This window comes from Sinohyriopsis cumingii, chromosome 1 (genome assembly GCF_028554795.1).
Source record: "Sinohyriopsis cumingii isolate HCF-2022 chromosome 1, ASM2855479v2, whole genome shotgun sequence".
Taxonomy (NCBI): domain Eukaryota; kingdom Metazoa; phylum Mollusca; class Bivalvia; order Unionida; family Unionidae; genus Sinohyriopsis; species Sinohyriopsis cumingii.
The window spans coordinates 30,573,500-30,590,097 of NC_142961.1; the positions used below are offsets into that span (position 1 = coordinate 30,573,500).

The 16,598-nt window shown below is 37.5% G+C and overlaps 1 protein-coding gene across 1 annotated transcript in view; it reads right to left on the bottom strand.

The window, feature by feature from the left end:
• The window catches only part of LOC149806628 (uncharacterized), a 74,678-nt gene that overhangs the window by 17,866 nt on the left and 40,214 nt on the right, over positions 1-16,598 (bottom strand). Inside the window, exons 8-10 of the mRNA XM_089955891.1 lie at positions 7,380-7,605; positions 4,366-4,430; positions 3,107-3,247 (exon numbers count right to left, since the gene is read on the bottom strand). Coding sequence (XP_089812017.1) covers positions 3,107-3,247; positions 4,366-4,430; positions 7,380-7,605 — 432 coding nt within the window. The remainder of the gene's footprint in view (positions 1-3,106; positions 3,248-4,365; positions 4,431-7,379; positions 7,606-16,598) is intronic.

A 16,598-nucleotide genomic window follows, 5' to 3' on the forward strand; every position in this document is an offset into this window, starting at 1 on the left:
ATACTTCTCACTTTATTCCATCCTATTAATTAAATCATCAATTAAAGTAATCACCAATCTAAGTTTGTTTTGTGAACTATTACAAAACAATAACTTCACTGCTAACTTAATAGTTTGCTTATGACTATAAAACAGAGTACTGACTCTTTCAACTACCAACTTGTACAAGTTTCTCTTGAAAAGCAAATCTGAAAGTAAATTATGTTTCACTGAGAATACTTAACCAATCACTTTAACATGGAACATATGTCTGCTACCTCTCAAACCCAGCCCTATCGTCATCAAGTACACAAAAGGCAGTAAATCTTGCAAATCTATCTCCCCTTACCACTGCCAGATGTTGCAAATTTTAAGTTAAGCGAAATGCCAAAGAGGATGCATGCGAGGTGTTTGGGAGGGTTTTCAAATAAAGTGATTGGGTCTCAATGAAACAAAATTAACTACAAATCTGCTTTCTCCCTTGAATGCATTTTCCAATCATGTTAACATTAGGAGAATAATATATAGATGTAGGTATCCTCCATGGGATTTTTTTTTTTGATTGCACGTATGCTTTAAGCAACAAACGTGAAAGTCACATGACTTATGACCACTCTGTCAGGTTATGGTGATTACTGAAATCTTGTGACATCAAATTCACTGGCAAATCCAGCAAAGCTAATGGACTGCGTTGTTTTAATGAGGTCTGCTGATCATCTAGGCCACAGGCAAATATTGCACCCGATTCAGATTTGTCTCTGCAAATCTAGATGTTGAGATAAGAATTCATGAAGGTTAACTCTACGTGCCAGCCTCCAGATTCTATTATGTCTCTGTTTGAAATGTTGCATTTGAGCATAAGGCTCACTGAGACTGCTCTAGTTTCATCAACTGAAATCCTCACGAGGTGACTCAGATCTTTTGAGACCTCAGAGTACACTGAGCATATAACCCACTTCAACCACAAAACAGGGCTTTAGAGGTGATATCCTGCTTTCCCACTCTGACTGGGAAAAACAAGTTTAGTGTGGTTGCTACAACTTGTCTTTATGTCCTTCAAATAGTACTTGATGGTGCACACAGGATATTGCATGGCCACTGCTCTTGACCTATCTATAGATGATAGGGAGCATATAACGACTGATTGCCCATTGACGGTAACCAGTTCTTGGCCATATAACTTGGTTGTGTCATGAGGATCACCAAACCATCTGTTTAGAAATGAAGACAGTTTGGGTCAACTGAAAGGGCATGTAACTCACCCTGAAGGTACAGCTATCAATAAACAGGTTTTGTATGATAACAAATTCAGATTTTTCCCGGTTCATTAGAAAACTGAGACGATTCAAAAGGGATAGAAGATCATTCCTGCTCATTATGAGACATCACTTACCATATGTTTTTGTTGGAAACTGTCCAAATACACCACCCTTGCTGTAGTGGATGTTGACAGAAACAGGATGAGGTGACAATGCAAACCATAATTTTGGTGAAGACCCAGTAGCTGAATATTCAAACTGAAGAACTTTCATGAGACCAGGTAAATAGGTACTTTCATAAACCAGGTAAACAGGAACATGAAAGTAGGCAGTTGTTGATTAAGACTGATTGCATACTTGTCCCTTCAGATATACTGCCTCCATTGTAAACTGAATGCATACTTGTCCTTTCAGATATCCTGTCTCCATCATAAACTGATTGCATACTTGTCCTTTCTGATATCCTGTCTCCATCATAAACTGATTGCATACTTGTCCCTTCAGATATCCTGTCTCCATCGTAAACTTCAGCAGAAGAATTAACTCATTGAAGAGTCTCGGGTCTATGATCAATCTCAACTTGCCATTGACCTTTATGATAAGAAACAGCCATATCCGGAGCCCCAGAGAAGGCTGCTCTTGTACAATCTCTAATGCCTGTTTTTCAATGAGTGACTGTATCATCTGCTGAAGAATATGGTACTCCTAGTATGAAGAATAGGGGAAGAAGAAGATAAGCAAATCCAAAGTATCTCTGAAATGACTTAGCTCACCCATCCATTTTGTGAGAATAGGTTGACCCAATATGATCAGAACTGCTGGATTCTGGCACCCACTGTTAGGCAGTATGGGTGTCAAGTTAGCATTGGAGGTAGCAGGTTAGGGGATAGAAAAACTGTTTCCCACCTCCCCTGTAAGATTGCTTCCTTGAATGATTCAGCTGTTGTCTGCTGGAACAAGGTTGTGTACTGAATTACCTTTGGGACATAAAAGTTTTGGATGATGCTTATTACTTTCTGTACAGAAGATTTAGGGTTTGCCCTTTTTTCTTGCCCTTTAGTCGTCTTTACAACATGTTGGACCAAATGTTCATCTACCCATACTGTACAAACACTACATGGGTACAAGGAAGAACACTTTGTGAGGGTCAGGTAAATCTCACAGTTGTTCTCCATGACTTGAAAGTGTCTGTACTTCCTGCACCTCATTGGCATCTCTGGAATGAATGAAAGAAGAAAAAACAAACAAGTGCATGCAACAAATATACAAACTGTTCTAACGGAAACCATATTATCAAGATGATCAAAGAAGTGTGTAATAAAATGAAATTTAGGAACACCATGCAATTACACCAGTGAAAACTTGAGTGACCATTGATTATCACATGGACAAGAATGACTGGTGAAAAAAGCACAGATAGAAATAAATTCCCTGGGAAAAAATGAGGTTGTTGTATAAACCAGGTGTATCAATCTTTTAACTTACTATACCACTGAAAATAACTCTCAGATGGTAAAAATTAATTACAAATTGCAATTAATTCTTCTGAGACAATGTCCACAGTTGCAAGTGAAAGTTTAAACTGCTAAACATCTGGGATACAGGGGTCATACACACAAAGTAGGAACAAGGGAGTTAATCTGTAAGAGTTACTTCCCTAAATCTTTTTTTTAAGGGTTGAATCTGGAGGCAGGAGAGAGTATTATTAACATGTTCAGGTAATGTATGTCAGGGAGAAAACAGTGAATCCACAGTTTCTAAAAGGTATATAAGGGAACTTCAAAATATTGAACATATTCATTTGTATGTATAATTATCAGTAAAGAAAAACTTAGTGACAGAACAATACTGATTTGATATTAACTTACTGATCATGACTTCGTATTTCCAGTCATAGTCATCTCTGTTGAAGGTGAAAGCAGTCCAGCTACAAGCTTCCCTGAAAGTCCGCATCAGGAAGGCCTTGGGGTCGGTTGTCTGCAATGATGACTGGTCTTGGAATGGTTTACCTGGGTGTTGGGGAAAAATAAAACAAAAAAATAAAACTCGAAATGTGTTTATGGAACATGGATGTTCCACCACAATGTCTGAAGTGACCTAAAAACAAACCTAAACATAAATTAGCACTAGAATTTTCCAAGCTGTTCCAAATTTTGACCTGAAAAATACATATGTACAATTATCTAGTTTACCAGAAAAAGGGCTCCACTACGAAATATTCATCCCAGATTGCCTCCTATTCAGCTTTAGTTAGTTTCTTTCATAATTCTCAATCACTAAAATTTGTCTTTCAAACTAATGACAGTTTGAATCATTGCTGAATAAAGTATTTTTCATTATCTTTTGTTACAAAAATGTATCCCTTACATTTATACAACCCAGAAAATGTCCTGCAAGCAGATGTCAGCACCTTTGAGGCAAAAATTTGTTGACATCATCATACACTTCCGAATTTCAACAAGCATGCCGTTTATCATAACTTTAACCAACTAAAAATAAATAGAGTTCAAATGTTACTTTAACTATGCATTATTCTCAAAATACCTACTATAAGAAGGGAACTCAATGACAGAAAAGTAAACAATTTATTTGATGCTAAAAGAGTGAACACCATATTTAAACAAAAAATGTGAAAAGTAAACAATTTATTTGATGCTAGAAGAGTGAACACCATATTTAAACATATGAAATGTGCATACAGCTCTCAAAAGACATCAATCCAGATCTCAGATCTGCCAAAAGACATTGATCCAGATGTGCCAAAAGACATTGATCCAGATCTGCCAAAAGACACTGATCCAGATCTGCCAAAAGACATTGATCCAGATCTGCCAAAAGACACTGATCCAGATCTGCCAAAAGACACTGATCCAGATGTGCCAAAGACATCAATCCAGATGTGCCAAAAGACATCGATCCAGATCTGCCAAAAGACATCGATCCAGATCTGCCAAAAAACATTGATGGTGATCTGCCAGGGCATAGGGTTTATGCAGTTTGCTGAAATTATCAGTAACAGTATAGAACTGTATCTGTTGCACATTATAGGTATGTGCTGTTTATTTCTGAGCATGCTTCCATGGGAAAAATTATAAAATAACCTGAAATGTTCATTATCATGCCTTACCAATCCTGTATCTGACAATGCTGTGATGTCTGGCTACAATGTCCCAACACTCAAAGTCCTTCTCACTGTAGAAAACAACACATTATTAAAGGATAGTTTTCCATATAATGACACTTAATAATAAATGGAAGACAAGATTTCGTGAACAAACATAACATTGAAAGTCACTCGAAAATAGCATGGTAGTGAACCACTTGTATCAGTGTGACTAAGCAGACAAATAAAAGTCTCAGGTAATATGCTGTCTGGTCTGTGAACAGCATTACAATAAAGTAGATTTCTGCTTTGCCAAATGAGACATGAAATAAAAGTACATGAGGACACAAACATAATGGTACTATAGGTAGTGAACCACACATATAATAAGGTCACAAACATAATGGTACTATAGGTAGTGAACCACACATATCAGATTGGTATTACAGGTAGTGAACCAAACATAATATTGGTACTAATGATAGTGAACCAATTTTTATCGTATTGGTACTAATGGTAGTGAACCACATTTATCATATTGGTACTAATGGTAGTGAACCACATATATTGGTACAATATGTAGTGAATCACATATTGGCACTATAGGTAGTGAACTGCATGTATAAATTAGTACTCAAGATAGTGAACTGCATGTATAAATTAGCACTCAAGATAGTGAACTGCAAGTATTGATTAGCACTACATGTAGTGAACTGTATGCATAATTTTGGTACTGTAGGTAGTGAACCACATGCACCATACTGGTACTAAAGGCAGTGAACCACATGTATCATATTAGCATTATAGGCAGTGAACTGCATGTATCATACTGGTACTATACTAAGTGAACCACATGTACCATTATGTTACTAATGGTAGTGAACCACATGTCTCATATTGGTACTAACAGTAATGAACCACATGTATCATATTGGTACTAATGGTAGTGAAGTACATGTAATATATTGGCACTATAGGTAGTGAACTGCGTATCATATTGTACTATAGGTAGTGAACTGCATGTATCACATTGGAACTATAGGTTGTTGTTGTTGTTGTTGTTGTAGGGTTTAATGCCATTTTTCAGCACAAGATAGGCTATACATGGTGGCCAGCATAACTGGTGGAGGAAGAACCCTGGAAAACCCCATGAAGAACCACCGATCCATGAGACGCTACTGACAGGCTTTCTCACGTCCCAAGTTAGCTGAGACTAAGACTCGAACCCATGCAGACAGAGGTGAGATGGCAGTGATCCATAACAGTGAGTGCTTTATACCACTCTGCCACACAGGGCCCCAGAACTGTAGGTAGTGAACCACATGTATCATATTGATACTATTGGTAGTGAACTATGTGTAACATATTGGCACTATAGGTAGTGAACCACTTGTATCATATTGACACTTGAGCTAGTGAACCACATGTATCATACTGGTACTATTGGTAGTTGTTGTTGTTGTAGGGTTTAACGCCATTTTTCAGCACATGATAGGCTATACATGGCGGCCAGTATAATTGGTGGAGGAAGAACCCTGGAAAACCCCGGGAAGAACCACCGACCCATGAGAAGCTACTGGCACTATTGGTAGTGAACCACATGTAACATACTGGCACTATAGGTAGTGAACCACATGAATTATATTGGCACTTTGGGTAGTGAACCACATTATCATATTGGCACTAACTGTAGTCAACTGCATGTATAAATTAGCACTATAGTGACCACATGTATCAAATAGGCACTACAGGTAGTGAACTGCATGCATAATTTTGGTACTATAGGTAGTGAACTGCATTTTTCATACTGGTACTAAAGGTAGTGAACCACATGTATCATATAGGCACTACAGGTAGTGAACCACATGTATCATATTGGCACTATAGGTATTGAACTGCATTAATGAATTAGCACTATAGGCAGTGAACCACATGTACTATATTGGTGATATGGGTAGTGAACCACATGTATCATATAAGCACTATAGATAGTGAACCACAAATATCATATAGGCACTATAGGTAGTGAACCACATGTATCATAGAGGCACTATAGCTAGTAAACCACATGTACCATATTGACACTATGGGTAGTGAACCACATGTATCATATAGGCACTATAGGTAGTGAACCACATGTACCATATTGACACTATGGGTAGTGAACCACATGTATCATAAAGGCACTACAGGTAGTGAACCACATGTACCATATAAGGCACTATTGGTAGTGAACCACATGTATCATTGGCACTATGGGTAGTGAACCACATACACCATATTGGTACTATAGGTAGTGAACCACATGTATCATATTGGTACTATGGGGAGTGAACCACATGTATCATATTGGTACTATATCGATAGTGAACCACATGTATCATATAGTCATCATGGGGAGTAAACCACATGTACCATATTGGTAATTATTCCAAAGTTTCAGTGGAATGCAGCAACTGACTAATTTTCATGCATATGAAAAAACAGCTTGTGGCCTGCTCCCCTGCCTGCCCTAACAAAATTTAAATCAAAGATGTATTTAATTTTTTTAACATATGTTCCTGAGCTAAAAAAATAATAACATAGCACTAAAAAATGCCATCTACTGTTAGGTACAACTCTAAACATCTTACATTGAAACTCAAAATAAGAATATGAACATTTTTTACAAGATGCAGTCACTTCTTGCTATTTGCAAGTGAAACAATAATTTATAAATTACATCCATGAAAAACTGGAACTGCTATAGCAACTTAGCAATCTGGTTACTTTGATAGAAAAAGTAACTAAGGAAATTATCCTTTTTAACATTTTCTGCTACATTCTATAAAGAGGACGGAAGCACAATAAAGAAACATTTAATTTGTATCGAAAATTCTTTTCTAATTATATGCAAAACATGAGATTTTGGCTACATCAAATTTGTTTAAGGGAAAATCTTAAATTTGCTTGTCTGTAACTATCATCTACGAAGAATTCATGACCTTGGCTAACATTCTCTAAACAATCTGAAAATGTTTCTACAGCTGGATACATACCATCTTCCAACAACAACTTTGGTCAGAAGGTAACGACTTCCTTGAGACTGCTGGCAGGAGAAGTATGTTTCCTGGTACTCAAACTCATTGATTACAGTGTACTTGTAAATATGGGTCTCATTGATGGTAATTGTAGATTTGTACTGTATTCCTTGTGTGAACCAAGTCCCCGTAATGTTACGTGGCAAACTGCACTGTGGAGTCAGGAATGGAGTAGAGGGAGGGACTGCAATAAATTGCCATACAAAGTATAATCACTTAATCACCATGCTGCAAACTATAAAATATATTATAAAACAAGAGTTCCTTAATGGATTAATGCTCTACTGGCCAAAGAGAATTTGGAATTTCAAGGCAAGGCCATTTCTTCCTTTAAACTGCTGAGTGTTTCTTCAGCACTAACAAGATCTTCAAATGAACCGAAGGGTCTACCAGACCATTTTCATGTAAGAACAAGATGTTGTATAGGAAGTTGTACGGTGGCAACCCCATGTTTGTATGTCTTTCCTTTTACAATACCAAGATTTTCAAGACATGTTGGCAGACACGTTGGCCATACTGGATTATCAGATTGGAACCAATTCCCTTTAGGACCAACCTGACACCAAAAGACATCATTTGGTGAAATCACAATACAGATATAACCAGCCATTCAGAAGTAGCCATAACAAGATTTTCAAGATGGTCATACTGGAGGACAGATTGGCGCCAGTTTTATTTCTGATTAAGAAAATATTATTTTGGACCAAGACAAGACAAGATAAGAAGTCTTCTAGTGGAAACCTCATGTAGATATGACCTTCCAATTTTGGAGAAGTGACAAAATCAAGGTTTTCAAGACGACAGCAACGGTAGCCATGATGGGTATCAGGATTGGCACCTCTTACATTTAGGATCAATTAGACATAAGACCAGCCATCTAGAAGTAGCCATAACATGATTTTCAAAATTACCATTGTGGCAGCCATATTTTAAGTCAGATCAGCACCATTGTCATTTAGGACCAACCACCCCTAAGCTGTCACATTCATCCAGGAATAGTGATAAAAGATTTTCTAGATGGCCACTATGTTGGCAATGCCGAATGTATGAGGTACATCATTTTCATTACATTATCCCAAGTTATTTAGTAAAACCCATGAGGATATGACCAATCATTCAGGAGTTATTTAGTAAAACCCATGAGGATATGACCAATCATTCAGGAGTTATTTAGTAAAATCCATGAGGATATGACCAATCATTCAGGAGTTATTTAGTAAAACCCATGAGGATATGACCAATCAGACAGGAGTTATTTAGTAAAACCCAGGAGTAGAAGTGAGAGTAATCTAAGAATTACAAAACAGCAGATGTGGAGGCCATACTGAATATGCAAGTGGCACTGGCACTGTTTTTACTTAGGACCAAGTAGATGTTACAAGGTCTTCTCATGAAAACCCCATAGCAATATCACTTTTCATTTAATGCTAACAAGATTTTATTAATTATCCAATCAACAAACAACATTTTCATTTCATCAAACTAGACCTTATAACAAGTCTTTCAGTTGAAATCCAATGTTGATATGACCATTTTAGACATCAGATTTGCACTGATTTCATTTAGGACCAACAGCTCTGGTGGCCTAAGTAGTTAGAGAGTCTTCCTCAGATGCGGGAGGTCACAGGTTCAAATCCCAACCAAGTCATACCAAAAACTTACAAAAATGGTACTTGCTTGGTGCTCAGCTTTAAGAGGTTATTGTTAGGACTAATCAGCCTAGTGCCTGAATAATATGACTTGGTGGAATATGATGCCACATGTCTGTGGCATGATGCCCCAGTGCTAGACATCACTATAAACTGCCACACTGCAGACACTCTAGCAATATGGCTCAAATTGTTACAGCTATGTTAAAAATATTTTGAAAAAACACAAAACATACATTTAGGACCAACTAGTCATCATAATAAGTCTTCTAGTGAAAATCCATTCTGATGTGACCATCCATTCTGGAATAGTTACCATAGCTACCATGACAGGCTTTTCAAGAGGACTATTTGTTGGTCATGCTGATTGATTGAGCAGCACCATTTTCATTTAGGACTAACAAGACCATGTTATGAATTTTGCATAAAATTTCACAGCAATCCTCCATGTAGCTTTAGGGGGAATAGTGGTAACAAACTTGTACTAATGGACAGACGGACGATTGACCATCTCATAAGCTTTTCTGATTTGTGATTAGTTGAGTTAAATGAGTTTTTGTTTGTAAAGTACATGTGATTCCACAGCAGACCAAGAAGTCACACCCCAAAAAGTTGTAAAATTTATGACAATGTTAGAAAGTGTGGAATGGCATGAACTTTAATCAAGTCATCTACATATGTCTTTAAAATTTCATTTTTCTATTACATTTTTTTGGTATCATCATGCTAAAATGTTTATTTAAAAAAAGTGAAGATCCCAAAAGAAAACAAAAATATAAACTGCTATAATATGCAAATCCAGCCTGGTCAGCTACATTATGAATAGAAATATGGAAACACAGATAAAATGTTAAGCATCAAATGTGTTTTTTGGTTGATTCTTGCAAATATGGTTTAGTAAAAAGAAAAGTCTACAGTCCAGAAGTTTACAAAAGTTTTCAAAATTTAAAAACTGCTATAATGACCAGAAGTTTCTCATCAGGTCATCTACATTTTAAAACAATAGGAGTACCAAATATTGTCGATCTCAAGTGGTTTTTGCTTAATTATGCTACTAAGCTTTTGTCAATAGTTCCAAAATGTCTAACAAATTGAACAAGAGTCTCTCAAAAAGGGACTGAGTCTAATGGCCACAAATAACTTCCAGAATTTCATGGTTAGACCATTTCTTCATTTTAACTGCCAGACGCTGAAGCTATTCCTGATATTTTTAGCAATAACAAAATATGGCAACAATACTGGATGTCAGATTGGCACCAAATTTCATTTAGAACCAATTAATTAGAAGTCTTCTAGTGACCCCCCCCCCCAATGTAAATATAACTATTCATTCTACCACAGCAGCAATAATAAGTTTTTCAAGATGACTGCCATGGTGGCAACACTGAATATCAGATCAGCACCATGAGAAACTTAATCAACATGTCAATATGACCTTTGAGCCAGGAGTAGCAATTACACAATTTCCAAAGTACCCACCTTGGTGGCCATATTGAAAGTCAGATCTGCACTTTTTCAATTTAGAACAACTAGATAGATAAAAAGTATTCTGGTGAAAACCCAATGCCAATAAGACTTTTATGACTTTACACTCAGAATGAGTAGAAGTAAAAATATTTTCAAGACAGCAGCCAATGGGTCCCATATTGGATATCAGATTGGCACCATTTTCATTAAGATCCCAAAATATATCAAAAGAAGTTGCTTGGTGAAAACCAACTGTCCATATAACTGTTCATCTAGGAGGAATAGCAGTAATGAGATTTTCAAGATGGCTGCAGTGTTGGCCATACTGGAAGATAGCACCATCTTCATTTTGGGTGAATAGATAAATAAAACTTTTATAATGCACAGTGTGCATTTTCATATGAAAAACTTAAAACTAATTTGATGAAATTCTTGCACATCACTGCTCTCCGAATGCACTGTTGATGACATTGTAGGTTTGCACATATGACATGCTTTAACTCTTTCACTTTGACTGACGTGTATATCCGCTGCATAAATGTGCCTAGCCTCACCAGTGACTGATAAATCCGCTTGTAAACAGAGCACTATTACTCCCGGTGACTGATATATCCGCTTGCCTTTTATGCTTCCTATACCCTAGTGACGGATAGATCCGCTCTGTATGTTCATGTTACAATTGGTCTTATTGGTCAATATATGGAAGTAAAAGGATATTCAACCAATCAAAATAGAGTTAACAAATGATTGTTCTGACTAAATCCGGGTTTCTTTTTCAAATCTGTACCGCGTGTTTGTTAATACATGCATTTGTAGTTGACAGTGAAAACAATGGCGTTAGCTTATGATAGTGATTCAGATTCCGAATTTTCTGGTTTTTCTGAGGACGAATTTGACCACATTGAATTAAGAAGCATTGGTAGTGACATTGATCTATCTTCTTTGTCAAGTCTGTCAGAAATTGAGACAGAATCCGATGATGAAGACGACGAAGTGTGGACAAGAGATATACGTGCCCCGAGAGTCACAGAGTTTACGGAAAGCGTCGGTTCAACTTTTGTTTTGGATGAGGGGAAAAAAGAAATTGATTTTTTCTATAAATTTTTTTCCCTGGCAATGATTGAAAGCATTGTTGCACAAACGAATGGATATGTGGCAAGATGTATCGAAGAAAAGCCTGATTCACTCTGGCAACCCACGACAATGGACGAAATGCTGGCCTTTCTAGGAATACATTTGATTATGTCAATCCTGGCACTTCCAGAATACAGTCTAGCTTGGCGATCAACATGGCCCTTCCAGATAATAAGTATTCCCACAATTATGACCAGAGTACGTTTTGAAAAGTTGTCGAAGTATTTCCATGTAAATGACACCAGGCAGAATCCTCCAAGACGCCAGCCCGGGCATGACAAATTGTGTCATGTAAGACCAGTTGTAGACGAAATTTCCAAAACGTGTCTTGAAAATTACAATGGTCATAAAGAGCAGAGTGTGGATGAAGGGATGATAGCATATAAAGGTAGATTATCCTTCAAGCAATATTTGCCTGCGAAGCCAACCAAGTTTGGAATAAAAGTTTGGGAGCGGGCAGACCCACACAATGGTTATGTGCACGAGTTTCAAGTGTACACTGGAAGAGAAGAAAGCCAGGCTGGACACACAAAAGAAGAGGGCCTTGGTGCACGTGTGATAATTGATCTTACGTCAAAAATACATGGGAAATCACATGTAGTTTACATGGACAATTTTTTCTCCAGTCCAGCACTCTTTGAAGCACTCAGGAAAGAAAAAATTTATTGTCTCGGTACAGTGCGAGCAAATAGAAAGGGAATGCCAGAGGAAATAAAATCTGCCAAATTAAAGAACAGAGGCGACAGTGTCCTGATGACAAAAGGAAGCCTGTGTGCTATAGCTTGGAAGGACAATAAAATTGTCCATTATGTTTCAACAAGTTGCAATCCAAGCGAGAGCAAGATGGTGCGTAGGAGACAAAAAAATGGAACCTACCAGGAAGTGACAGCTCCGATTGTCTCTGAACTTTATAATAAATACATGTTTGGGGTTGACCTGGCAGACCAGAAAAGAATGCAGTACTCTACCTGTCGCAAAGCTACCAAATGGTGGAAATATCTGTTTTGGTTCTGCTTTGATGTTGCGTTAGTTAATGCATTAATAACTATGCAGGAGTCGCCCAACCACAAACTTGTCACCAAAAAAAATAAAGAAATCAGACGGAGACAATTTGATTTTAGAATTGCACTTGCACAGCAGATGATAGGGACATTCCGAGGATCGAGAAAGAGAAAGGTTGTATCTGCAATTGATAACTGTGGAAATGCACACTGGCCCATACAAGCAGAGAAACCAGGGCAATGCAAAATGTGTACCAAAGAAAAAAGGCGGCATGAGGTGTCCATCATGTGCAAACAGTGTGATATCCGTCTATGTATAAAACATAACTGTTTCTCTAGATACCATGAGGAACTACTTAAGAAATAGTAGAACACAGTGACTAGGCATTTTTAGTAATTACATGTATATATTTGATAAATAACTTTGTATAAAAGACTCACAGATAAATTTTAGTGTTTTTACAAACAGTGTTTTGTGTTATATTCCTGGATTTTATATCATTCATGTGGATGTCAGCAGGATAAAATAATCAAACAGATATAAGGTAGTTATAGCTTTTATATATGCATGGTTTTAGTCTATAAATCAGAAAATAACTAACACAATTAGCCCATATCCCCACATCATCAGCTAAAAAGTTGAGATTTGGCTGCAGCAGCATTAGGCTCTGGTAGTCAGCCCACAAATCAGCTGCAGTAGTGACCCCAGCAGCTAGGCATAGCAGTGAGCCACTACAGTATCACTAGAAGTTAAAGAGTTAACCTCATAGAATTTACCCATATGAAAATTTGCTAAGTGCACACAGTAAGGGTATTATGTCAAAATAGGGATCATTATTAACATTCACATTGCTCAACATTTTCTTGGGCATGGTAAGGTAAGAACTGGAAATCTTGCGGTGTTTAGTGTTCTTCCAGAGACCCAAGTCAACATTAAAAAAACCATTTCCCTACTGTGCCAACATACATGTAGGGAAGATGTGATTAATCTATATGAAAACAAATGATACAGTCTACTACATATGTAATGGTAGGGAAGAATATTGCTGCCATAGTATGAGACTCATAACCAGCTTCTGAAATATTCGGAAATACAGATGTACAGAAGAAAATATACTAGTTCTAAGTGCTCCCAGCAACTATTATTATGCTGTATACTTAGAAGTAGCACTAATTAACTAAGTTTCTCCTACTACATCTTTTCTGCCTATACTGCCCTCCTCCTAGTAGAAAAAACAAGCTGACTGAATCTCTCTTTTTGGAGCAGTTTCCAAATCTCCTGGAGTATGGAAAGTCGAGAGGTGGCAACCTGATTATTCTTGGAGATTTCAACTTTCACTATGACTGTCCCGGAAACCCAAAAACATCAAAACTCCTAGATTCCATTGATGATTTCAACCTCAAACAGTCAGTTAACCAACCCACCATTAACATGGTCACCTTTTAGACTGGATTCTTCATAGACCAGATGATAATATTCTACAGTCCTCGCTGGTATCCCATGAACCTGCATCGGATCACATCTGCATATATGCCATCCTGATGTATCAGTCCCTAACCCTCCACCTTTATTTGCTGCTAAGAGAAACCTCCATATGATAAATAGAACCAAACTAATGCATGACATCCAAGCAAACCTAACAACTTGCTTACCTCCTACAGCAGAACAACTCGATAACTGCCTGCATTCACTGCCACCAAGCACAGAGTATCAATTCAAAAGTGTTCTCCATAGTATACCAGTATTAGGGACCAGCTTCACACTGTGAAAAGAGACTGCTGTAAAGCTGAGAGGCTTTGGCTTTCCACCAGATTCACTATTCATATGCAAATCTATGAAGCCACTAAGAAGAATGTCACAAACATAGTCCATGCAGTGAAATCAGCCCACTACAGTACTAAGATCATGGCAAGTTCCAGCTGCAAAGAGCTCTTCCAGATTACTAACAAGCTAATGTCACGGAACAAATGTACATCACTTCCAACCATCTTCTCTCCAGTCGACCCTTCCAAGACCTGTTTGCAAATTTCTTCCATGACAAAGTGCAAACCATTTGAGATAAGCTTGACAACACAATTTCAATTGACTCGTCATCACCATACAGTTGGGAAAAAGAATTTCAGCAGCAACCATTAGCAGCATTTGAACCTGTCTCTATGGATTTAGTAACTGTGATGAAGAGTGCACTAAAGTCATGTGAACTTGATCAAATTCCAACATCACTGCTGCTTGAGTGATTAGATTCAGTATTGCCTTCACTGACTGTTATTAGCACCTCTTTCTCATCTGGGGAATTTCCATCATTTTTCAGAACTGCCATTGTAAAGCCTCTGCTGAAGAAACCAACACTTGACCATAACGATTTAAAGAACTACCGCCCAGTTCCTAATCTCCCATTAATATAAAAAATCTTAGAAAAAGTTGTTCTATCCCAACTTGTATTTCATTTGAATTCAAACAGTCTTTTTAGCAATGTACAATCTGCATATCGCCCTTGCCACAGTACTGAAACTACTCTTGTGAAAGTAGTTAATGACATTCTCTCTACTTTGGATAGTGGAAAGATTACAGTCCTCACCCTCCTTGATTTGTCTGCAGCATTTGATACAATAGACCATGATATATTACTTCACCATCTCCAGCATGTATTTGGCATTCATAATACAGCCTTACTGTGGTTCAAGTCCTACTTGGTCAACAGGACACAAATTGTATCTGCAAATGGAATACACTCAAGCCCAGTTGATCTATGTTGTGGTGTTCCACAGGGGTCTGTTCTTGGACCTGTTCTCTTCATTCTATACACTCAGCCGCTCTCAAGCGTCATAGATCATCAGCCAGTATCTCACCAACTGTACTCTGATGACACCCAAATATCAAATCTAGCCACCAAACTGAAGTTGATGCTTCCATCCAAGGTGTAGAGAGGTGCATTTCTGATGTGAAATCATGGATGACATGTAACAAGCTGCAGATGAATGATGATAAAACTGAGGCCATTCTGATTACAACTCAAAGACTTTCTCATTCACATCCTTTACCTCAAACAATAAATATCAGCAACATCAACAATAAATTCACAGTCAGTATGAAACATAGGTGTTACTCTGGACAGTACTCTCACACTGCACCAACATGTCATGAATATATGCAAGGCTGCATATCTTAAGCTGAAACGCATCAACTGCATTTGAAATATCTTTCAGTTGATGCCACTAAAACACTTGTGTGTTCATTAGTACTTTCAAGACTGGACTATTGTAACTCAGTTCTGTCTGGTTCATCTCAATATCTACTCCAGAAACTTCAAAATGCTCTGTACCCATAATTGGCTATCCATTCGATACAGAATCAAACACAAATTTGTTCTCTGTGCTATGTTTTACTGACAGACTCCAGTCCAACATACGTATCTGACCTCACCCATGTGTACACACCAGCAAGATACTTACGGTCCTCCTCTTCTGACAATCATATACTCATTATTCCCTCTATGAAAACGAAGTCATATGGACAACATTCTTTTGCATACCAGGGCCCGGCAATGTGGAATGAATTGCCCACTGAACTTAGACACAAAGACACAGTGAACCCATTCAAGAGTACTCTTAGAACTCACCTATTTTGACTGTAAGAACAAACTTAACGACCTAATAATGTTTCCTACCTTAAATATTTTCAGCATGTTTTTTATGTTTTCTAATTTCATGGTGTTTGTTTCTTGTAATCATATCATTATATGTTTTCTTATGTTATAGGTATTGTCTAATATTGTAAAGCGCTTAGAGCTTCTAAAGATTAGGCACTATACAAAGTCATTATTATTATTATTATTGTTATTATTATTATTAGTAAGCTCAATATATGGATATAAGCAGATCTGCCAACCCTGACGAGTCCGTCTCAGTAAGGCAGCTGATTTTTT